The 25627-nt window shown below is 44.5% G+C and overlaps 1 protein-coding gene across 1 annotated transcript in view; it reads left to right on the forward strand.

Annotated features, from left to right (window-relative positions):
- The window catches only part of eef2kmt (eukaryotic elongation factor 2 lysine methyltransferase), an 84778-nt gene extending 60204 nt beyond the window's left edge, over positions 1–24574 (forward strand). The window contains exons 7-8 of the mRNA XM_068055661.1: positions 13350–13508; positions 24389–24574. Of these exons, the coding sequence (XP_067911762.1) occupies positions 13350–13508; positions 24389–24495 (266 nt within the window). The 3' untranslated portion in view covers positions 24496–24574. The remainder of the gene's footprint in view (positions 1–13349; positions 13509–24388) is intronic.
- Positions 24575–25627: the final 1053 nt, after the last annotated feature.

The raw sequence follows: 25627 nt of genomic DNA on the forward strand, positions 1-25627 counted from the left end.
AATTGTTGCAGTTCATCCATGTGCTCTTTAAATGTTTGCCATTGCCTATCCACTGTCATCCCTTTAAGTAATGTTTCCCAATCTGTCATAGCCAACACGTGCCTCATACCTTTGTCATTTCCTTTACTAAGGTTCAGGACCCTTGTCTCAGAATCAACTACGTCACTCTCCATCTTGATGAAGAATTCTATTATATTATGGTCGCTCGTCCCCAAGGGGTCTGGCACCTCAAGATTGTCAATTATTCCTCTCTCATTACACAATACCCAGTCTAGGATGGCCTGTTCTCCAGTTGGTTTCTCAACATATTGGTCCAGAAAACCATCCCGTATGCACTCCAAGAATTCCTCCTCTATGGTATTGTGACTAATTTGATTTGCCCAATCTATGTGCAGATTAATGTCACCCATAATTGCAGATGTTCCTTTATCACATATGCAACTCTAATCTCCTGTTTAATGCCATTCCCAACATCACCACTACAGTTTGGGGGTCTATATACAACCCCCACTAATGTTTTTTTGCCCCTTAGTGTTTCTAAGCTCTACCCGTACAGATACCACATCGTCAGAGCTAATATCTTTCCTCACGATTGCGTTAATTTCCTCTTTAACCAGCAATGCAACTGCACCCCACCGCCTTTTGCTTTTTGTCTGTCCTTCCTAAATACTGAATATCCCTGGATATTGATTTCCCGTCCCTGCTCACCTTGCAGCCATACCTCTATCAATTCACCTCTCAGCCTTCTCTTCTCCAAGGAAAACAGTCCCAACTTCTCCAATCTATCTTCATAACTGAAGTTTCTCATCCCTGGAACCATTCTCGTGAATCTTTTCTGAACTCTCTCCAGTGCCCTCACGTGTTTTGTAAAGTGCGGTGCCCAGAACGGGACACAATACTGCAGCTGAGGCCAAACTAGTGTCTTATACAAATGCAACATAACTTCCTTGTTCTTGTACTCTATGCCCCTATTAATAATGCCCAGGATACTGTATGCTTTATTAACTGCTCTCTCAACCTGTCCTACCACCTTCAGTGAGAGAGAGAAGAGAGAAGGAAAAAAGAGACAGAGAGGGAGAAGGGGGGGGAGACAGAGAGGGAGAAGGGGGGGAAAACAGAGAGGGAGAAGGGGGAAAGCACAGAGGGAGAAGGGGGTGCAGACAGAGGTGTGGGGGACACACAGAGGGAGAAGGGGGGACAGAAGGATGGGGGGGACACACAGAGGAAGGGGGGGAAACAGGGAGAGGGAGAGAGAGGGGAGAAAACAGAGGGGGGAATCAAAGAGAGAGAGGGAGGGAAACAGACAGAGAGAGAGAGGGAGGAACAGAGAGAGAATGGGGGAAACAAAGACCGAGAGGGAGGGGAAAACAGAGAGAGAGCGAGGGGGCAGGGGGAGAACAGAGCGAGGGGGGGAAACAGAGAGAGAGAGGGGGGGGAGCCAGAGACGGGGCGGGGAGGAGACAGAGGGAGGGAGGGACGGGGGTAACACAGAGCAAAGACGACACAGAGGGAGGGAACAATGCAGAGGAGGGTGAACACGGAGAGAGAGAGACAGAGAGAGAGAGATCAAGATCACTCCTGACAGATGGATATCTACCCAGAATACTATGCAGCCAGAGGTTGTGGTACACATCGGTACTAACGACATAGGCAAGAAGAGTTGACGAGGTCCTGCAGGGGAGTTCAGGGAGTTAGGTAGAAAGTTAAAAGACAGGCCCTCGAGGGTTGTAATCTCGGGATTACTCCCTGTGCCACGTGCCAGTGAGGCTAGAAATAGGAAGATAGTGCAGCAGAACACGTGGCTGAACAGCTGGTGTAGGAGGGAGGGTTTCAGATATCTGGACCATTGGGATCTCTTCAGGGACAGATGGGACCTGTACAAGAAGGACGGGTTGCATCTAAACTGGAGGGGCACAAATATCCTGGCTGCGAGGTTTGCTAGCGTCACTTGGGAGAGTTTAAACTAGTGTGGCAGGGAGGTGGGAACCAAAGCAGTAGGACAGCAGGTAAAATAACTGAGGGGGAACTAGTAAATAAGGCCAGTAAGACTAAGCGGAAGAGCAGGCAGGGAGATGATGCTGAACACAGCGGGACTCGTGGTCTGAAGTGCATTTGTTTCAATGCGAGAAGTATAACAGGTAAGGCAGATGAGCTTGGATTAGTACTTGGAACTATGTTGTTGTTGCTATTACAGAGACTTGGTTGAGGGAAGGACAGGATTGGCAGCTAAATGTTCCGGGATTTAGAAGCTTCAGGCAGGATGGAGGGGGATGGAAAAGAGGTGGGGGGAGTTGCATTACTGGTTAAGGAGAATATCACAGCTGTACTGCGGGAGGACACCTCGGAGGGGTCATGCAGCGAGGCAATATGGGTGGAGCGCAGGAATAGGAAGGGTGCAGTCACAATGTTGGGGGTTTACTACAGGCCTCCCAACAGCCAGCGGGAGGTAGAGGAGCAGATATGTAGACAGATTTTGGAAAGATGTAAAGGTAACAGGGTTGTAGTGGTGTGTGATTTTAACTTCCCCTATATTGACTGGGACTCACTTAGTGCTAGGGGCTTGGATGGGGCAGAATTTGTAAGGATCATCCAGGAGAGCTTCTTGAAACAATATGTAGATAGTCCAACGAGGGAAGGGGCCGTACTGGACCTGGTATTGGGGAAAGAGCCCGGCCAGGTTTCAGTGGGGGAGCATTTCGGGAACAGTGACCATAATTCCGTAAGTTTTAAGGTACTTATGGATAAGGATAAGAGTAGTCCTTGGGTGAAGGTGCCTACTGGACTTGCTTGCTTTAACATTTGCCTCAACTATCTCATCGGAGAGACTACTACTTTGGGTCCCACCCCTCTGCCAGACTAGTTTAAACCCTCCCGAGTAGTACTAGCAAACCTCCCTGCAAGGATATTGGTCCCCTTCCAGTTCAGATGCAACTGGTCCCTCTTGTATAGGTCACTTCTGCACCAGAAGAGATCCCAATGATCCAAGTAGTTGAGGCCCTTCCGCCTACACCAGCTCTTCAGCCACGCATTCATTTGCCTAATCCTCCTATTCCTACCCTCACTAGCACGTGGCACAGGGAGTAATACTGAGATTACAACCCTAGAGGTCCTGCTTTTTAATCTTCTGCCTAACTCCCTATATTCACTTTGCAGGACCTCATCTCTCTTCCTGCCTGTATCGTTCGTACCAATATGGACCACGACCTCTGGCTGCTCACCCTCCCCTTTCAGAATGCCCTGTGCCCGCTCAGAGACATCCTTGACCCTGGCACCAGGGAGACAACACACCATCCTGGATTGTCGCTCGCGGCCACAGAAATGCCTATCTGTGCCCCTGACTATAGAGTCCCCTATCACTACCGCTCACTTACACTTTGACCTTCCTTGCTGTATAACAGAGCCAGTCGTGGTGCCATTGACCTGGCTCCTGCTACTGCTTTCCCCTGAGAGGCCATCCTCCCAACAGTATCCAAAACAGCATACTTGAGGTGAATAGCCACAGGGGACTCCTGCACTACCTGCCTGCCCCTCCTGGTGGTCAGCCATCTATCTGGCTGAACCTGCGGTGTGACCACCTCCCTGAAACTCCTATCTACGATACTTTCTGACTCCTGTATGCTCCTCAGTGAGTCCAACTGCCGCTCCAACGGATCCATGCGATCTGAAAGGAGCTGCAGCTGGACACACTTCCTGCAAACGTAGTTGTCAGGGACTTTTGACTTCTCCCTGATCTCCCATATTTCAGAGGAGGAGCATATTACCCCACTGACTGCCATTCCCACCCATCGCGTTACTTCTGGCTTAAAAGAAAGAAAGAAAGACCGAAATTGGGAATTAAAAAAAACTAAGCCTTACCTGGTCAATACTCACCCTCCTCACCGAAGCCCGACGTACACCAAAGTCCTTGAAGTGCTTGTTTTGTCCTCCTCTGGTGCGTCTGCTCGAACTGAGCTGGGAGAAGACGACTTGCTTTGTGAGCCTGGTATCTGACATCGCACTATGTGACCAACCCAACGAAGCTGATGGTGGATAATCATAGCCTCAATGCTTGTGGCGTCTGCTTGTGAGAGGACATTGATGTTGGTGAACCTGTCCTCCCCTGATATGTAGGATCTTTCGCAGGCAGCGTTGATGATATGAGTGCTGTGGGAGCTGCAAAGCTTTGTGGTGCCTTCTATACATTGTCCATGTTTCAGCCCCGTACTGCAAGGGAGGGATCACGACCGCATGGTAGATCATAGCTTGGTTTCAGTTTTGATGTCGCGATCTTCAAACACTCACTACCTCAGGTGGCCAAAGGCTGCACATGCAGATTTCAGGCGATACTTGATTTCTTCATCAGTGTCAGCCTTCTGCGAAAGATAACTTCCAAGGTACAGGCACTCGTCATGAACCCTAATCTATGGAGCTGGGCATGTGCATTTGGAGCTTGTTGATGGAGGACTGAAGTCGGGGTGGTCTTAGTTTTTGATTCGAGTCGTCTGAGATTAAATAGTTTACAGTCCATTCGATAAATAAGCTGCACTCCAGCGGAGAGCTTGTCTCTAGTCAGATGGAACATGGCTGCTTGGAAGATCAAAAAAAGAGTTGGGGCGATGACACAACCTTGTTTAACTCCTTTCTTAACCTCAAAGGGGTCTGTGATGGATCCATTGTTCAGGAACGGTGCTCTCATATCCTCATCAAGCAGGCGAAGGATGGTATTTACAATCTATATTAATGACTTAGACAAAGAGACAGTGAGTAATGTTTGCTGACGATACAAAGGTAGGTGGGAATACAAGCTGTGAGGAGGACACAACAAGGCTGCAAAGAGATATAGACAGATTAAGTGAGTGGGCAACAAGGTGGCAGATGGAGTGTAATGCGGAGAAGTGTGAGGCTATTCACTGGTAAGAACAGAAAAGCAGAATTTTTTTTAAAAGACGTGTAACTTGTAAATGTTGATGTTCAGATGGACTTGGGTGTATTTGTACAAGGAACACAGAAAGATAACATGCAGGTACAGCAAGCAATTAGGAAGGCAAATGGCATGTTGGCCTTTATTTCAAGAGGATTGCAGTACCAGAATAAAGAAGTTTTGCTACAATGGTACAGGGCATTGGTGAGACCACACCTGGAGTACTGTGTGCAGTTTTGGTCTCCATATTCAAGGAAGGATATACTTGCATTGGAAGCGGTACAGCAGAGGTTCACTGGACTGGTCCCTGGGTGAGCAACTGAGTACATTGGGTCTCTATTCTCTGGAGTTTGGAAGAATGAGAGGTGATCTCATTGAAACATGCAAGATTCTGAAGGGGCTGGACAGAGTAGGCACTGAGGGATAAATGGGTCATTTTCAGGATGGCTAGCCTTTACTAGCTGAGTGCAACAGGGATCAGTACTGGGGCCTCAATTATTTGAAATCTATATGAATGATTTGGATGAAGGGACCGAATGTTTGCTAGCTAAATTTGCTGATGAAACAAATATAGGCAGGAAAGTAAGCTGTCAAGAGGACATAAAGAGTCTACATAGGGATTTAGATAGGTTAAGTGAGTGGGCAAAAATTTGGCAGATGGAATATAATGTGGACAATCTGAACTTGTCCACTTTGGCAGGAAGAATAGAAAAGCACTGTATTATTTGAATGGAGAGAGACTTCAGAACTCTACAGTATGGAGGGATCTGGGTGTCCTGGTACATGAATCACAAGAGGTTAGTATGCAGGTACAGTCAGTGATTAGAAAGGCAAATGGAATGTTGGCATTTATTGCAAGGGGAATTGAGTATAAAAGTAGGCGAATGTTGCTACAGCTGTACAGGGTTTTAGTTAGACCACATCTGGAGGACTGTGCACAGTTTTGGTTTCCTTACTTAAGAAAGGATGTGCTTGCATTTGAAGCAGTTCAGAGAAGGTTAACTCGACTGATTCCTGAGATGAAGCGGTTATCTTATGAGGAAAGGTTGAGCAGGTTGGGCCAATACCCATTGAAATTTGGAAGAATGATAGGTGATCTTATTGAAACATATGGTGATGGACAATTAAACAACTAACAGGAGGGGGAGGCTCCTTAAATATCCCCATCTTCAATGATCGCGTAGCCCAGCACATCCATGCAAAAGTCAAGGCTGAATCATTTGCAACAATCTTCAGCCAGACGTGCCGAGTGGATGATTTATCTCGGCCTCCTCCTGAGGTCCCCAGTATCACAGATGCCAGTCTTCGACCAATTCGATTCACTCTGTGTGATATCAAGAAACGACTGAAGGCACTGGATACTGCAAAGTTATGGGCCCTGACAACATTCCGGCAATAGTACTGAAGACTTGTGCTCCAGAACTGGCTGTGCCCCTAGCCAAGCTGTTGGAGTACAGCTACAACACTGGCATCTACCCGACAATGTGAAAAATTGCCCAGGTATGTCCTGTACACAAAAAGCAGGACAAACCCAACCTGGCCAATTACCGCCCCATCAGTCTACCCTGAATCATCAGTAAAGTGATGGAAGGGGTCGTCGACTGTGCTATCAAATGGCAAATACTCAAGAGTAACCTGCTCACTGGCGCTCAGTTTGGGTTCCACTAGGGCCACTCAGCTCCTGACCTCATTACAGCCTTGGTCCAAACATGGACAAAAGAGCTGAACTAGAGGTGTGAGTTGACATCAAGGCAGCATTTCAACAAGTATGACATCAGGGAGCCCTAGCAAAACTGGAGTCAACGAGAATCAGGGGAAAAACTCTCCTCTGGTTGGAGTCATACCTAGTGCAAGGGAAGATGGTTGCAGTTGTTGGAGGTCAATCATCTGAGCTCCAGGATATCACTTCAGGAGTTCCTCAGGATAGTGTCCGTGACCCAACCATCTTCAGCTGCTTCATCAATGAACATCCCTCCATCGTAAGGTCAGAAGTGGGGATGTTTGCTGATGATTGCATAATGTTTAGCACCATTTACAAATCCTCAGATATTTAGGCAACCTGTGTCCATATGTAGCAAGACCTGGACAACGTTCAAGCTTGAGATGATAAGTGGCAAGTTACATTCGTGCCACACAAGTGCCAGGCAATGACCATCTCAAACAAGAGAGAAATAGACCATCTCCCTTTAACATTCAATGGCATTACGATCGCTGAATCCCCCACTATCAACATCCTGGGGTTACCATTGACCAGAAACTGAACTGAACCAGCCATATAAGTACTGTGGCTACAAGAGCAGGTCAAGGGCTAGGAATTCTGCCACAAGTAACCCGCATCCTGACTCCCCAAAGCCTATCCACAATCTTCAAGGCACAAGTCAGGAGTGTGGTGGAATATTCTCCACTTGCCTGGACCTTTGCAGCTCCCACAGCACTCAAGAAGCTCGACACCATCCAGTACAAAGCAGCCTGCTTGATTGGCACCCTATCTATGACCTTCAACAATTACTCCCTGCACCATCAACGCTTAGTGGCAGTGTAGTACCATCTACAAGATGCAATGCAGCAACTCACCAAGGCTCTTTCGACAGCATTTACCAAACCCATGGCCTCTACCGCCTAGAAGGACAAGGGCAGCAGATGCATGGGAATGCCACCACCTGCAAGTTCCCCTCCAAGCCCCACACATCCTGCTTGGAACTATATTACCATTCCTTTACTGTCGCTGGGTCAAAATCCTGGAACTCCCTTCCTAACAGCACTGTTGGTGTACCTACACCACATGGACTGCAGCGGTTCAAGAAGGCAGTTCATCAGCACGTTCTCAAGGGCAATTAGGGATGGGCAATAAATGCTGGCATAGCCAGTGATGCTCCCATCCCATGTACAAATAAAAAGAGATCCCGAGGAGACTTGATAGGGTGGATACTGAGAAGATGTTTCCCCTTGTGCAGGAGTCTAGAACTAGGGGACGCAGTTTAAAAATTAGTGGTCTCCCGTTAAAGAATGGGATGAGGAGAATTTCTTTCTCACGTAGGGACATTAGTCCGTGGAATTCTCTTCCCCAGAGAGCAGTGAAGGCTGGGTATTCAAGGCTGAGTTAGATAGATTTTTGATTAACAAGGGAGTCAAGGGTTATGGGGGGCATACAGGAAAGTGGAGTTGAGGCCACAGTGAGATCCGCCATGATCTTATCGAATGGCAGAGCAGGCTTGAGGGGCCAAATGGCCTACTCTTGCTCCTAATTCTTGTGTTCTTGTGAGAGGTTATTTCCCCTGGCTGGGGAGTCTAGAATACGGGTGCACAGTTTCAGGAAAGGGGCCGATCATTTAGGATTGAGGTGAGGAGAAATGTCTTCACTCAAAGGGTTTGGAATCTTTGGAATTCTCTAGCTGAGAGAGTTGTGGATGCTCCATCGTTGACTATATTTAAGGCTGAGATAGACAGATATTTGGTCTCTGAATGAATCAAGGGAAAGTGGAGTTGAAGCTGAAGATCAGCAATGATTGTATTGAAAAGTGGACTAGGCTCAACGGGCTGTTTTGTCTACTCCTATTTCTTATGTTCTTATGGATTCAGTGATGGTACTGCCATTGAATGTCAAGTGGTGATTGTTAGATTCTCTCTTGTTGGAGATGATCATTGCCTGGCATTTGTGTGGCACAAATGTTACTTGCCACATATCAACCCAAACCTGAATGTTGTCCAGGTCTTGCTGCATGCGGGCATAGACTGCTTCATTATCTGAGGAGTTGCGAATGGTACTGAACACTGCAATCATCATCCCCACTTCTGACCATATGACGGACGGAAGATCATTGATGAAGCAGCTGAAGATGATTGAGCCTCACACACTGCACTGAGGAACTCCTGCGGAGCTGTCCTGAGACTGAGATGATTGGCCTCCAACAACCACAACCATCTTCCTTTGCGCTAGGTATGATTCCAACCAGTGGAGAGTTTTCCCACAATTCCCATTGACTTCAATTTTGCTGGGGCTCCTTTATGCCATACTCGGTCAAATGCTGCTTTGATGTCAAGGGCAGTCACTCTCACCTCACCTCTGGAATTCAGTTCTTTGTCCTTGTTTGGGCCGAGGCTGTAATGAGGTCTTGAGCTGTGTGGCCCTGGCGGAACCCAAACTGAGCATCGGGTGAGCAGGCCATTGCTGAATTAGTGCCACTTGACAGCACTGTCGACGGCACCTTCCATTACTTTGCTGATGATCGAGAGTAGACTGATGGGTTGGTAATTGGCCGAATTGAGTTTGTCCTGCATTTTGTGGACAGGACATAACTGAGCAATTTTCTATATTGTCGGGTAGATGCCTGTGTTGTAGTTGTACTAGAACAGTTTGGCTAAGGGCATGGCTAGTTCTGGATCAGGAGTCTTCTGTACTACAGCCGGGGTGTTGTCAGTGCCCATAGCTTTTACCATATCCAATTCCTTCAGCCATTTCTCGATATCACATTGGAGTGAATCGAATTGACTGAAAACGACATCTATGATGGTGGGGACCTCAGGAGGAGGCTGAGATGGATTATCCAATCAGAACTTCTGGCTGAAGATTGTTGCAAATGCATCAGCCTTGTCTTTTGCCAAGAGATGGTAACGGAGGAGTCTGGGACATTAGCTGTAAAGTGCGATTCAGTGAGTATGACGTTGTCATTCTGTTGCTTGACTCAACTGTGGGTCAGCTCTCCCAATTTTGGCACAAGTCCCCAGATGTTAGTGAGCAGAACTTTGCAGGGTCCATTAGCTGGGTATGCCATTGTCATTTTTGGTGCCTAGGTCTATGCTGGCTGGTCTGTCCTGTTTTATTCTTTGACTTTTCTGTAGCAGTTTGGTATAATTAGTGGCTTGCTAGGCCATTTCAAGGGCAGTTAAGAGTCAACCACATTGCTGTGGGTCTGGAGTCATATGTAGCCAGACTGGGGAAGGATGGCAGATTTCCTCTCCTGAAGGACATTTATGAACCAGGTGAGTTTTTTTGACAATCCACGCGTTTCATGATCATTATGAATGAGATTAGCATTTTATTCCAGCTTTATTAATTGAATTTAAATTCCCCAGCTGTCGTGGTGGTTTTTGAATAATGGGCTTCCTTTAAAGAGAAGATAGTTCAAGTACAGTCAAGGTACATTCCCACAAGGGAGAAAGGTACAGCAAACAAATCCAGAGCTCCCTGGATGACGAAAGAGTAAGATGAATGAGAAAAATGGTGCATATGACAGATGTCCGGTAGATAACACAATTGAGTACAATGCTGAATATAGAGGTTCAGAGAAGAAGTGAAAAAACAAATAAGGGAAGCAAAGAGAGAGTATGAGAAGAGACTGACAACTAACATAAAAGGGAATCCCAAAGTCTTCTATCGGAATAAAATTAGTAAAAGGGTGGTAAAAGGAGTGGGGATGATTCGGGACCTAAAAGGGGATTTACACATGGAGGCAGGGGGCATGACTGAGGTACTAAATGAGTGTTTTGCATCTGTCTTTCCAAGAAGAAGATGCTGCCCAAGTCACGGTGAAAGAGGAGTTACATGATACACCAGATGAGCTAAAAATTGATAGAGGACATATTAGACTGGCTATCTCAAAGTTGATAAGTCACCAGGACCACATGAGATGCAGCCAAGGATACTAAGGGAAGTAAGGATGGAAATTGCAGAGGCACTGGTTATAATCTTCCAATCCTACCTAGGTACAGGGGTGGTGCCAGAGGACTGGAGAATTTTAAATCTTCCACCCTTGTTCAAAAAAGGGTGTAAGACAAGCCCAGCAGCAATAGATCAGTCAGTTTAACCATGGTGGAAGGAAAGCTTTTAGAAATAATTCATTTTGGTAGGATGAACGAGGAGAGGCAATTTAAAACAAATGATATAATTCTAAAGCGGGTGCAGGAGCAGAAGGACCTGAGGGTATGTGTGCACAAAGCATTAAAGGTGGCAGGGCAGGCTGAGAAAGCAGGTAATAAAGCATATGGGATCCTGGGCTTTATAGATAGGGGTATAGAGTACAAAAACAAGGAAGTTATGATAAACCTGTACAAAACACTGGTTTGGCCTCAGCTGGAGTATTGTGTCCAGTTCTGGGAACCACACTTTAGGAAGTATGTTAAGGTATTGGAGAGGGTACAGAAAAGCTTTACGAGAATGGTTCCAGAGATGAGGAACTTCAGTTGCATGGACAGATTGGAGAAGCTGGTGCTGTTCTCCTTTGAGATGAGAAGATTAAGAGGAAATTTGATAGAGGTGTTCAAAATGATGAGGGGTCTGGACAGAGAAGATAGGGAGAAACTGTTCCTGTTGGCAGAAGGGTCAAGAACCAAAGGACACCAATTTAAGGTGATTGGCAAAAGAAGCAACAGCGACATGAAAAACTTTTTGACGCAGTGAATGGGTTAGGATCTGGAATGCACTGCCTGAGAGTGTGGTGGAGGCAGATTCAATCGGGACTTTCAAATGGGAGTCAGATAATTATCTGAAGATAAAATTTGCAGGACTCTGGAGAAAAGGCAGAGTGGGACTCTGTGTTGCTCTTGCAGAAAATCAGCTTGGACATAGTGGATCGAATGGCCTCCTTCTGTGCTGTAATCGTTCTATTAATAGTCCAGGCCTCTGGATTACTAGTCCAGTAACATAATCACTATGCTACTGTTCCCCGTATCTAAGGAGAATTCATAGGTTGTGGCCAGCATTTCTGCAATTTCTACCTTTCCCTCAGAAACCTCTGATGCATCATCCCATCCAGACTTGTTCATTTATCCACTTTAAAAACTCTAGCCTTTCTAGTATCTTCTGTTTATCTATTTTAATTTCATCTAGTATCCTGACAACCTCCTAGTTTACAGTAGCTTTAACAAAGTCCTCTGCATTTGTAAATACCGATGCAAAGTATTCATCTAGTACATCAGCCATGCCTTCGGCCTCCACCTATAGATTTTCATTTTGGTCCCTAATCATCCCCACCATTTCTCTGACAATGCTTTTACTGTTTTAACATCTATAGAAGACCTTTGGTTCCCTTTTACCGCCAATTATGCTTGACTCTTTGCCCCTTTTTATTTCATGTTTCACGTCCCCTCTTTTCTTTTATATTCAGCCTGATTCTCCCTTATATTATCAACCTGACATATGCCAGATGCCCTATTTTTCTGCTTCATCCTATCCTCTAACTTCTTTGTTATCCAGGGAGTTCTGGCTTTGTTTGCTCTCCCTTTCCCCTTTCTGGGAATGTACCTCGACTGTAACTGAACTGCCTCCTCTTTAAAGGCCGCCCATTGCTCTATTATATTTCTGCCTGTCAGACTTTGACTCCCAATTTACCAGGGCCGGATTCCTCCTTAATTTGCTGAAATTAGCCCTGTTCCAGTTCAGTATTTTTATTCTCGATTGCTCCTTGTCCCTCTCCATAACTAATCTAAACTTCATGATACCATGATCACTATTCCCAAGATGTTCCCCGACTATGACATTCTCCACTTCATCCCCCAGGACTACCAGCAATACCTCCTTCCTCATTGAGCAGGAAACATACTGATCAGAAAAATTCTCCTGGACCCCTTCTCTGCCCTTAACACAATCACTGCCCCATTCAGTACTGAGCTAGTTAAAGTCTCTGATTATCACTACTCTGTAGTTCTTGCACCTTCCATTCCTCTGTCTCCTTCCCGCTATTTTCTGGCCTATAAAATACATTAAGTAGTATAATAGCTCCTTTACTGTTTTTCCACTCCAGCCGAAGATTCTGTCTTTTTCTCTCCATTCTAACTAGAAACTTAAAATTAACCACTATAATTGCTGTTAACTAAGTGGAGTATAACAATGCTAGTTTTGTGTTTCTTCTTCAAAGTGCATTAACCAAAGACTATTTACCGAGCTTAGCAAGAACCACTGAGGCATTAAACACAAAAATCTATTAAATAACTAGATACTTAATTAAGATACTTATCTTACAACCTCGGGTTCTGTGGCTCCACTCCTTTTGAATTGGGAGTGAGAAACTGCCTTCCTCCTCTCCACCAGTTCCTAATATCACCAAATTCTCAGCTTCAACTCTGATTGTGATTCACCAGGCCCTCATTGTACCTGTTGAATAGACCAATGTCTACAGGATCTCCTTCTCTATCTATCTCAGCTTTCTGCTATTCTTCAGACTCACAGTCACCTTCTCCCCTATCTGGACCTGTGCTTTCCTCTGAAGTGGGACGTTACACAGGGGAAACCTATCCAGATATTCTTCCCCCTCCCTTGTGTGTTGGAGTGTCTCTAACTTGCACTCCTGCATGACTCTGCTGGATTCCCCCAAGATAGAGACATTTCCTGCAGATGTGGCAATCTCCATTAAAACATACAAGTATGTGTGTGTGAAATCAAAGGTCTGTCAGTAATGAGTAGAATGGAATTGAAATCTTATGTTACCTTCCTTTCTTTTCTCTTTATAAATAGATATAGTTTATGATCCTGAGATGGTCCTTTGCCTAGTTTCTGTACTGGAGAAATTTCTTACTGATACATCTGGTGAAAGAAAGGAAAGAAGCTCAGTTGCATATCTGGCATCTACAATACGTAACCCAGAGACATATCACCAGTTCAAAATGGAGCTTGGTAAGTGCCTGTTAACCATTAGAGACTATGGGTCGGGTGGGACGTTTTCCCACCTTTCCGATACCACCCAAAATGCAACCCATTTTCCTGGGTTGGGGTGGCAAGGTTCATTAAGAATACAGTGCAGGCTTTCGATCGGATTCCTACTGCTGAGGGTGCCAAATCCAGGTCCTGCTGCAGCAAACCAAAGCCAAAATTGCACTTGAAGGTCACAGATGAGACTGGGCTCTTCAGCAGGCAAATGTTGAGAGCAGAACGGAGGAAGAGGGCCCTTCCTTTAATGATGCAATACCACAGCTGTTACCGTCATTTACTGGGACCTCCACCACCTTCCCAATGGTAGCATCAGAAGTGGCAGTAACTCAGGTGAACAGGAAGCCTCACCACATGCATTTTCCTTCATTCTTTGTTGCTATACCTTGCAGATAAGAATGCAGCCTCCTATCCCCAATTTTAAATGGCAATGCCTTGTTAGGTCATGGGCTTAGGCACATTGGTTAGTGCAGTGGTTCTCAAAGAGTGGTGTGCGGACTGCTGGTGGTACGCGAGGGTCCTACAGGTGGTCCGTGGGCTGGTCCAAAATGCACGTCATTGATGCGCAATGCCACAGCCTAGGCCAGAACTTCCATCAGGTTCTGTGGCGTGTGACGCCACAGAACCTGACCGGATCGTCGTCATAAAATGTGCAACAACAGTGTAGTTTTATAAGCAAGATTTTCATTTTTTTTTATTTAGAGATACAGCACTGAAACAGGCCCTTCGGCCCACTGAGTCTGTCCCGACCATCAACCACCCATTTATACTAATCCTACACTAATTCCATATTCCTACCATATCCCCACATTTCCCTACCACCTACCTACACTAGGGGCAATTTATAATGACCAATTTACCTATCAACCTGCAAGTCTTTGGCATGTGGGAGGAAACCAGAGCACCCGGAGGAAACCCACGCAGACACAGGGAGAACTTGCAAACTCCACACAGGCAGTATCCAGAATTGAACCCGGGTCGCTGGAGCTGTGAGGCTGCGGTGCTAACCACTGCGCCACTGTGCCGCCCTTTGTTATGTTACTTTGATTTTCTTTGATTAATATAGATGTAAGATAAGTATGGGTTTCTCAGAAGAGGATTATTCTGAAGGTTTTATAAACACGTATTGAATGTTTGAAACCTGTCCTCTTGTAGTATTAAAATTTCTAACATGAAAATCTCTATACTTTTGTTTCTAGCATGAATTCATAATTTTCTTATGATATTTAATTTTTAAAAATGCACTTAAATTTATTATACTTGGTAGTGAAAAAGCAGAAAAATATTTATAGTTTCCATAAGTTAAGTCCCCATTAATTCTGATGAGTTTTTTTGCAGTGGCAAGTGAAAGGTGGGATAGGATTGGTAGATGGTCTGTAGGGTCTTTTGCTCCGACTGAGTGGTCCGCAAACGAAAACATTTTGAGAACCGTTGAGCTTGTGTACTCAATTTTCAGCATGCCACATTCTGCGATTTGGAAAAATGCAGAAATATTTCTCAGAAGTGCTGGCGATCTGCAAAAACTATTTGGATGCATATCTTGTGGTAATGCTGCTAGTCCATTTGAAACAGATGCAGAAATTTGTTGATTGCCTGGGCTGGGTTTTTAAAAGGTCATGTTTCTTGATCGTGTGTTGTTGTACTACCTTAGTTGCATTTTCATTGGTGCATTACATTTTATTGCTGATCAGGCTTTTTTAAAGCATTGTAAGAATTTTATTTTCATCTTTGGTTTTCACAGCTATTGATTTTGCAAGCGATTAAGATGAGGGTTCCTTTGGTGGTTTAAGTGGTCCCCCTAGATTTGTTGGAGGAAGAGGAGGTGGAAAGACGAGAAAGTCACTCGTGATTATAACTCGTGCTTTACGCGTGCTCTAATTACATACTCTGGAATTGGGAAGGCAGGTGGCAGATGATTTTTAACAGAGAGAAATGCAGAGTTTTTCAAATGGAAACAAAAGAATCCAGTTAAGTGTAGCATAGGTCCCAAAGCTGTCCACCACTGGGATTTTTCTCAAGTCATGTCTGGATCTGTTGCAGAGAAATTGATAGACATTGATTGTAATGATTAGTCAACAACTGTATTATCGTTGTGCCATGTGATGACTAGAATGGTATGTTAATGGATCATGGCTATTTATCATCTAGCAATTCCTATGTTCCTATAAGGACCTCCACTTACTGGTCTAGACAGTGTGTTCTGGGCACATCAGGAGATCTGTCATCAGCATTGTGCTTCATAAGAGAGGCTGCACCAAAGTCCTTAGACATACTTTCACCTTCATACTATCTGCATATCTTACCAACAACTCCATGTTTGAATCTATACAATCAGGATTCCACCCCTGCTAACGACAGTGAAACAACTCTAATCAAAGTCACAAGTGATATCCTGTAACTATGGCCATGGCGCTCTGTCACTCCATGTCCTTCTTGACTTCATGCAGCCTTTGACAGGGTTTACCTTGCCATCCTCCTCAAACGTCTCTCCTCTGTTATTCAGCTGAGAGGAACTGCCTTTGTTTGCTTCCACTTTTGCCCATGCAGTTGCAGTCAGAGCATCTCCAGCAAACGCTTCTCTTCCCCCTCCTGCAGTAGTAGTCAGCCTGCTTAACACCATCGAGTCCTGGGAAAACCAAAGCTTGCGGACGACACAAAGGTTGGTGGAGTTGCGGACAGTGATAAGGATTGTCAGAGGATACAGCAGATATAGATCGGTTGGAGACTTGGGCGGAGAAATGGCAGATGGAGTTTAATCCAGACAAATGTGAGGTAATGCATTTTGGAAGGTCTAATGCAGGAGGGAAGTATGCAGTAAATGGCAGAACCCTTAGGAGTATTGACAGGCAGAGAGATCTGGGCGTACAGGTCCACAGGTCACTGAAAGTGGCAACACATGTGGATAAGGTAGTCAAGAAGGCATACGGCATGCTTGCCTTCATCGGTCAGGCATAGAGTATAAAAATTGGCAAGTCATGCTGCAGCTGTACAGAACCTTAGTTAGGCCACACTTAGAATATTGCGTGAAATTCTGGTCGCCACACTACCAGAAGGACGTGGAGGCTTTGGAGAAGGTACAGAAGAGGTTCACCAGGATGTTGCCTGGTCTGGAGTGCATTAGCTATGAGGAGAGGTTGGATAAACTCGGATTGTTTTCACTGGAACGACGGAGGTGGAGAGGCGACATGATAGAGCTTTACAAAGCTTTGAGTGGCATGGATAGAGTGGATAGTCAGAAGCTTTTTCCCAGGGTGGAAGAGTCAGTTACTAGGGGACATAGGTTTAAGGTGAGAGGGGCAAAGTTTAGAGGGGATGTGCAAGGCAAGTTCTTTCCACAGAGGGTGGTGAGTGCCTGGAACCTGTTGCCGGGGGAGGTGGTGGAAGCAGGTACCATAGAGACGTTTAAGAGGCATCTTGACAAATACATGAATAGGATGGGAATAGAGGGATACGGACCCCGGAAGTGCAGAAGGTTTTAGTTTAGGCAGGCATCAAGATCGGCGCAGGCTTGGAGGGCCGAATGGCCTGTTCCTGTGCTGGACTGTTCTTTGTTCTTTCGTCTTCAGCACTACCATCAATTTAATCCTGCTCCCTAGCCACTGACTTAGGCTGCAGCCAACTGTTCACAACCTCATATCCTTTTTGACCCGAGCTGAATTTCCAACTCCATATCCTCTTTATCACAAAGACCACCTATTTTCACCTCCGTAACATTGCCAATTTCCATCCCCACTCAGCTAATTGCTGCTAAAACTCTCACCCATGTCTTTGTGAACTCCAGACTTGACGATTCCAGTGCTTTCCCATCCTCCTCTATGCTCCATAAATGTCAGCTCATCCAAATCTAGGCTGCCTGTAACCTAACATGCTCTAAATGCCACTTATCCACTGTGTGCTTGCTGACTTACATTGGCTCCTGGTCCTCCATGGCCTCACCCTTTCCTATATCTGCATCAGCTCTGCAATGCATTTTTCCAACTCTGGCCTCTTGTGTGCATTGCACACCCTGCCACCACACCTTCCACCCCCTCACCGGCCCACACACCCAAATCCCTTCACCCCCACTATTGACAGCCGTCGACGCCCTACGTTGTGGAGTTCATTCCCTAAACCTCTCTACCTCTCTCCTCATTTAAGATTCTCCTTAAAACCCTGCTGTTTGATCGAGATTTCAGTTACCTCTCCTTCAACCTGTCATCCATTTTTGTCTGATTCCGCTTTTGTGAAGCCTTGGGATGTTTTGCAACATTAAAGGTGCTATTTGGATGCAAGTCTCTCTTGTCATATAAAAGAGTCATGAAATATTTCCGAACCAGTACTCTATTTTCTAGAAGCCAGCACTAAAATCCACGCCATTTATATAATAGTTCCAGCACAGAAGGAGGTGATTCAGCCCATTGTGTTCATGCTGGCAAATCAAGCATAAAATACACACACCATTTCAGTCAGATTTATACGTATCTCCAGTGCATTTAAACTGTTTGTTAATAAATCATGAAATCAGCTAATTTACAGATATGTAATATTGAAGCAAGCAAGCAAATTAAAAGCATGCATTGTGTTACCATAGTGTTAAGGATTGTTTAAAAATTTCAGATCTGTTTTCAGATATTTTGTCAAACTCAGTGGCGGTGTTAACAATCTGAGCATCTTACATTCAGGAGCATGTAATAATAAGACCCCTTTGTGATATGCTTTTCACATATGCCCTCATATGTGCTTCTCCAACCTTTTCAGTCGTGGACTGAAAAACAATTGCTGAGACAAAGCAAAACATTAATTGTTGAGTGGGGATGGAAATGAGCCAAGTAACAGGTGAAGCAAATTCCATCCAAAAAAGGGGAAAAAATTATAAACCACATGTCCTGTCCTTTTTATTTATTTATTTAGAGATACAGCACTGAAACAGGCCCTTCGGCCTACCGAGTCTGTGCCGACCAACAACCACCCATTTAAGCTAATCCTACATTAACCCCATATTCTCTACCACATCCCCACCATTCTCCTACCACCTACCTACACTAGGGGCAATTTACAATGGCCAATTTACCTATCAACCTCCAAGTCTTTGGCTGTGGGAGGAAACCGGAACACCCGGCGGAAACGCATGCAGACACAGGGAGAACTTGCAAACTCCGCACAGGTAATACCCAGAACTGAACCCAGGTCGCTGGAGCTGTGAGGCTGCGGTGCTAACCACTGCGCCACTGTGCCGCCCTGACTCACTTGTTTTTGGGCATTACTTTTACAGGCACCTTCTAACTGCAAGCTGTGGGTTTACATATTCTTTTGTTTATTAATTGTAGTTTTGTCCATTTCTTTTCCATCCACACGGCTAGTGGAAAGGCTACAACTCCATTTCTGATCAGTCATTCACTAACAGACCAATCAATAAAACTGGCAATCTTTCTCCCTCCTTCCTTCCCTGAGTTTCAGGTTTATAGAAAATGAATATGCCCTGCTAATATCATAGTCATAAACATCACCAGGTCAAACCTCCCTCCAATCACCTTACCCAAGCCCTGAACCACCACCTCTCAAGTTTCTTTTTCATCTGGGACTGACTGGATTGCTGTACAGAGAGCTGGCATGGACCCCTTCCATGCTGTAATGACTCTGACTCTATCTCCACATGCCCCCTCCCCCCAGGCCCTATCTGCTCATCTCTATATTCCATCTCTTGCTCGCGACTCCATTCCCACTAAACTGGTGATCAGCCAATTTCCCTTCCTGTCCTACTTTGTGAAGGTTCCTTCTTTTATTCCTTTAAAAACTGCTGTCGTTGCCTCCTGAAAAACACACACTATTATCCCATCTCCAACCAGTTTCCTTTACAAGTTGCCTCCAAATCTGGGCCAGTTGGTGGTGGTCGATAAGTTGAGATCAGGATGCGGAATATGTGGTCAGTCAGAAGCTAGATTGGTTCAGCAGATAAAAATCGTGGGGAATAAGGAAAATAAAATTAGGGCTTGGTTGTGGTTGGGGGGGTGTTGGTGGGGGGCCGGGGGGGTGGCGCAGAGATTAAGACCAGGAGCTGGACATAGTTAGTATTGAGAAGGGGAATTCAGGAGAGAGACACTGGGACTGGGAAAGGGGTCAGGAGACTGAGATTGGGATTGGCAGGTATCAGGAGAGTGGGACTGGGGAGGCAGACAGGCAGTGGGAAGATTGGGGCTCAGGCAAGGGGGAGATGTTATTTTACATGTTCATGTGATGTGGGCATTGCTGGTTAGGCCAGCATTTATTGCCCATCCCTAATTGCCCTTGAGAAGGTGAGCTGCCTTCTTGAACCGCTGCAGTCCTTGGGGTCTAGGTACACCCACAGTGCTGTTAGGAAGCAAGTTTCAGCGTTTTGACCCAGCAACAGTGAAGGAACAACAATATAGTTCCAAATCAGGATGGTGTGTGACTTAGAGGGGACTTGCAGGTGGTGGTGTTCCCTTGCATCTGCTGCCCTTGTCCTTCAAGTGATCACAGGTTTGGGAGGTGCTGTCGAAACCTCCTTGGTGAGTTGCTGCAGTGCATCTTGTAGATGGTACACACTGCTGCCACTGTGCGTCGATGGTGGAGGGAGTGAATGTTGAAGGTGGTGGATGGGGTGCCAATTAAGCGGGCTGCTTTATCCCGGATGGTGTCAAGCTTCTTGAGTGTTGTTGAAGCTGCACCCATCCAGGGAAGTGGAGAATATTCCATCACACTCCTGACTTGTGCCTTGTAGATGGTGGACAGGCACTGGAGATAGGAGGTGAGTTACTCGCCGCAGAATTCCTATCCTCTGACCTGCTCTTGTAGCCACAGCATTTATGTGGCTACTCCAGTTCAATTTCTGATCAATGGTAACCCCCAGGATGTTGATAGTGGGGGATTCAGCAATGGTAATGCCATTGAATGCCAAGGGAAGATGGTTATATTCTCCCTTGTTTGAGATGGTCATTGCCTGGCACTTGTGTGGCACGAATCTTACTTGCCATGTATCAGCCCAGGCCTGGATGTTGTCCAGGTCTTGCTGCATCTGGACACTGGCTACTTCAGTATCTGAGGAGTTGCGAATGGTACTGAACATTGTACAATCATCAGCAAACATCCCCACTTCTGACCTTATGACGGAGGGAAGGTCATTGATGAAGCAGCTGAAGATGGTTGGGCCTGGGATAGTACCCTGAGGAACTCCTGCAGTGAGGTCCTGGAGCTGAGATGATTGGCCTCCAACAACCACAACCACCTTCCTTTGTGTTAGGTATGACTCCAGCCAGCAGAGAGTTTTCCCCCTGATTCCCATTGACTCCAGTTTTGTTCGGGCTCCTTGATGCCATACTTGGTCAAATGCTGCCTTGATGTCAAGGACAGTCACTCTCACCTCAGTAAAAGCAGTGACCAAATCTTACTGGATTTTTTTTCTCTTTCCTTTCTATCTCCCTTCTCTCTCTTTCTCAATCCAGTCTTCCCTTCCCTCTCTATTTCTGTGTGCCTGATTTGGTTCTAATTCACCTATTTTTAGTTGCTCCTGTTACTTTTCAATCTTTAATTTCATCGGTTAAGGAGGTCCCACCATTCACCAAAATTCTAGATATCCTGTTGTCTTTGCCATGCTGTTATCAGCTCAGATTCTTCTAGTAAGTTAGGGCACAAAATGTTTTCCAGCTGCAGAATGCAGGAACAATTCTAACTGCATATGCGGCGAGATGCCCCACTCCAGCAGCATCTGGCCAATTGTTTCCAATGGTGGGAAAATGGAGAACACAGGAATGGAGGCTGAGGATTTTCACTGCACTCAGGTGCAACACACACCTATTTTACACCCAAAAATGGGTGAATTGCGTGCCAATTTCTATCCCCACTGTGTACAGATAACATGTGGTAAATATGGCTCACATCAAGTGGCAGATTATCAAATCGGGTCCACCATGTAAATTGAGTTTGACACCCCTTTTTTAGAAAATAGATATACAATGTTATAAAGAAAAATACAAGCTTTATTTTCAAGATTCGAAACAAAACAGTTGAACTGAGATCGCAAATAGAAATAAGTAAGTATGATCTGATAGCCAATACAGAGACATGGCTGCAGGATGACATAGATTGGGACCTGAATACTGAAGGGTACATGACATTTAGGAAGGACAGGAAGCTAGGAAAAGGTGGAGGGGTAGCTCTGTTAATTAATGATGGTATTAATACCTTAGAGAGGGATGACCTAAGTTCAGGAAACCAGGATGTAGAAGCAGTTTGGGTAGAGATGAGAAATCATAAAGGCAAGAAGTGACTTGTGGGAGTGGTGTACAGGCCACGTAACATTAACCACACTGTAGGACGGGGTATAAAGGAAGAAATGATGGCAACTTGTCAGAAAGATACGGCGATAATTATGGGGGATTTTAACCTACATATCGACTGGAAAAATCAGATGGGCAGAGTTAGCCTAGATGAGGAGTACAAAGAATGCTTTTAGGATAATTTCTTGGAACATTACGTTCTGGAGCCAACCAAAGAGCAGGCTATACTAGACCTGGTATTGTGCAACAAAATAGGATTAATTAATGACCTGATAGTTAAGGTGCCCCTAGGTAGCAGCGATCATAATAAGATTGAAATTTACCTTCAGTTTGAGGGAGAGAAGAGTAGAATATTAAAATTTAATAAGGGCAGTTATGAGGGCATGAAAGCAGAGCTAGCTAAAGTGAACTGGAAAATTAGGTTAAGGGTTAGGTCAAGAGAGATGCAGTGGCAGACATTTAACGGGATATTTCAGAATACACAGAATAGATGCATTTCAGTGGTTATCTGTGGTTAACTAAAATAGTTAAAGATAGTAACAAACTTAAAGAAAAAGCATATAATTGTGCAAAGATGGGTGGCAGGTCAGAAGATTGGACAGATTATAAAAAACAGCAAAGAATGACTAAAAGATTGATAAGGAAGGTAAAATTAGAGTATGAGAGAAAGTTAGCTAGAAATATAAAGACAGATAGTAAGAATTTCTATAGACATCTAAAAAAGAAGAGTTAACAAAGTGAGTGTTGGTCCTATAGAAAGTGAGTCTGGAGAATTAATAATGGATAATAAGGAGATGGCAGATGAAGTGAACAGATATTTTGCATCGGTTGTCACTGTTCAGGATACAAGTAACATCCTAGAATTAGCTGTAAGTCAGGAAATGGAGGGGAGGGAGGAACTCAAGAAAATTACAATCACCCAGAAAGTGGTACTGAACAAATTGTTGGAGCTGCGGGCTGACAAGTCCCCGGGTCCTGCTGGACTTCAGCCTAAGGTCTTGAAAGAAATGGCTAGTGAGATAGTTGATGCGTTAGTTTTAATTTTCCAAAAGTTCCTAGATTTGGGTTAGATTGGAAAATAGCGAATGTAACTCCTTTATTCAAAAAGGGAGGGAGTCAGAAAGCAGAAAACTACAGGTCTTAGGCAAAATGTTAGAAGCTATTATTAAAGACGTTATAGCAAGGTACTGAGAAAAATCCAAGGTAATCAGGCAGAGTCAACATGGTTTTGTGAAAGGAAAGTCATGTTTAACCAATTTATTGGGGTTCTTTGAGGGAGTTACATGTGCTGTGGATAAAGGAGAACTGGTGGATGTATTGTACTTAGATTTCCAGAAGGCATTTGATAAGGTGCCACATCAAAGGTTATTGCAGAAAATAAAAGCTCATGGTGCAGGGGTAACATATTGGCATGGATAGAAGATTGGCTAGCTAACAGGAAACAGAGAGTAGGCATAAATGGGTCATTTTCTGTTTGTCAAGATGTAACGAGTGGTGTGCCACAGGGATCTGTGTTGGGACCTCAACTTTTTACAATTTATATAAATGACTTAGATAAAGGGACCAAAGGTGTGGTTGCTAAGTTTGCTGATGACAAAAAGATAGATAGGAAAGTAAGCTATGAAGAGGACATAAAGAGGGATATAGATAGGTTAAGTGATAGGCAAAGATCTGGCAAATGGAGTATAATGTGGAAAAATATGAAAGTGTCCATTTTGGCAGGAAGAATAAAAAAGAAGCATATTTTCTAAATGGTGAGAGATTGCAGAGCTCTGAGATGCAGAGGGATCTGGGTGTCCTAGTGCATGAATCGCAAAAGGTTAGTATGCAGGTACAGCACGTAATTAGGAAAGCTAATAGAATGTTATCGTTTATCGTGAGGGGAATTAAATACAAAAGTAGGGAGGTTATGCTTCAGCTATACAGGGCATTGGTGAGACCAAATCTGGAGTACTGTGTACAGTATTCGTCTCCTTATTTAAGGAAGGATGTAAATGCGTTGGAGGCAGCTCAGAGAAGGTTTACTAGACTAATAGCTGGAATGGGCAGGCTGTCTTATGAGGAAAGATTGGACAAGCTAAGCTTGTATCTGCTGAAATTTAGAAGAGTAAGAGGCGACTTGATTGAAACATATAAGATCCTGAGGGGTCTTGACAGGGTGGATGTGGAAAGGATCTTTCCCCTTGTTGGAGAATCTCGAAATAGGGGTCACTGTTTAAAAGCAAGGGGTCGCCCATTTAAGACAGAGATCAGGAGAAATTTTTTCTCTGAGGGTCTTTGGAACTCTCTTCCTCAAAAGGCGGTGGAAGCAGAGTCTTTGAATATTTTTAAGGAAAGGGAAGATAGATTTTTGATAAGCAAGGGGGTGAAAGGTTATTGGGGGTAGGTGGAAATGTGGAATAATCAGTTCAGCCATGAACTTATTGAATGGCGGAGCAGGCTCGAGGGGCCGAGTGGCCAACTCCTGCTCCTAATTCGTATGTTCATAGGACTTAAGATCATTGTTTATGATGGAGTTGCCTTAGTAAGAGATTAAAGTACATTAACAGTTACTTTTTTTTCTTTTTACAACAGATAAAGTTGGAGTTGGACACCAGGTGATTACAGGCCCTACCACAGAGGTGTTTCCTTACAACAGGTGCACAAAAATAGAGCTTCTTAAAATATACCGTGAAACTTAAGTGCTTGTCTAACATTTTTGACATTTTTCAAGACAAATTGAAAGCCATGAAAATTAAATGAGTTATGTTCATAACCTAAGCACTCAGATGTCTCCCTTTTTCAAGTTTTACACACCACATGTTATTTTTCAAACTGAGTGGACAGGTATTCTGTTCTAAGGGCACAGCGAAAACTTTTTGTAGCTCTTAGATATTACATGGCCGCAGCCTCTGCGGTAAACTTCTGCTTTAGCTTTCCCTCCTTCCATTGCAGGAATTTCAGGCATCCAGCAGCAGAGATTGTAGGTTTGTGTGGGGATCACACCTTTTTGCAGTAGCGCATTAAAACATAATAAGCATGCCACTCCACCTATGATAGGCGGAATTAAGTCAGAACAAAAGATCATCTGTTAAGGAGTTGAATGATATCAGTTATTACAAACTAATTTTTTACTAAAAAAAAGTTTTGCAGGAAGTTGTGTGTTCACAGAATCAAACTTCCAGTAAATGTAAACTGTAAACAAATTCAACATTTCTTTTCAAGTTTACTGATAAGGAGGGGTGAAATTCAACTCGGCATTTAAACAAACCAAATGACTGCTGATTTCAAAAGTTCTTCAAACTTAGCAAAATTTTGGACTGAACTGACAAACCATTTAAAAAAAAAGTTCAACCAACTAGACATTCCCACTTGAAAAGCACACTTCAATCCTTATTTTCTTCTGTAGCTTCAAAGACCTTTTAAAATTTAATCTTAAAACCCTACTGTTTTGTAAGTGATCACATTTTAGAACATTACATTACAGCGCAGTACAGGCCCTTCGGCCCTCGATGTTGCGCCGACCTGTGAAACCATCTGACCTACACTATTCCATTTTCATCCATATGTCTATCCAATGACCACTTAAATGCCCTTAAAGTTGGCGAATCTACTACTGCTGCAGGCAGGGCGTTCCACGCCCTTACTACTCTCTGAGTAAAGAAACGTACCTCTCACATCTGTCCTATATCTATCACCCCTCAACTTGAAGCTATGTCCCCTCGTGTTTGCCATCACCATCCAAGGAAAAAGACGCTCACTATCCACCCTATCTAACCCTCTGATTATCTTATATGTCTCTATTAAGTCACCTCTCCTCCTCCTTCTCTCCAA

This window comes from Heterodontus francisci, chromosome 24 (assembly GCF_036365525.1).
Source record: "Heterodontus francisci isolate sHetFra1 chromosome 24, sHetFra1.hap1, whole genome shotgun sequence".
NCBI lineage: Eukaryota > Metazoa > Chordata > Chondrichthyes > Heterodontiformes > Heterodontidae > Heterodontus > Heterodontus francisci.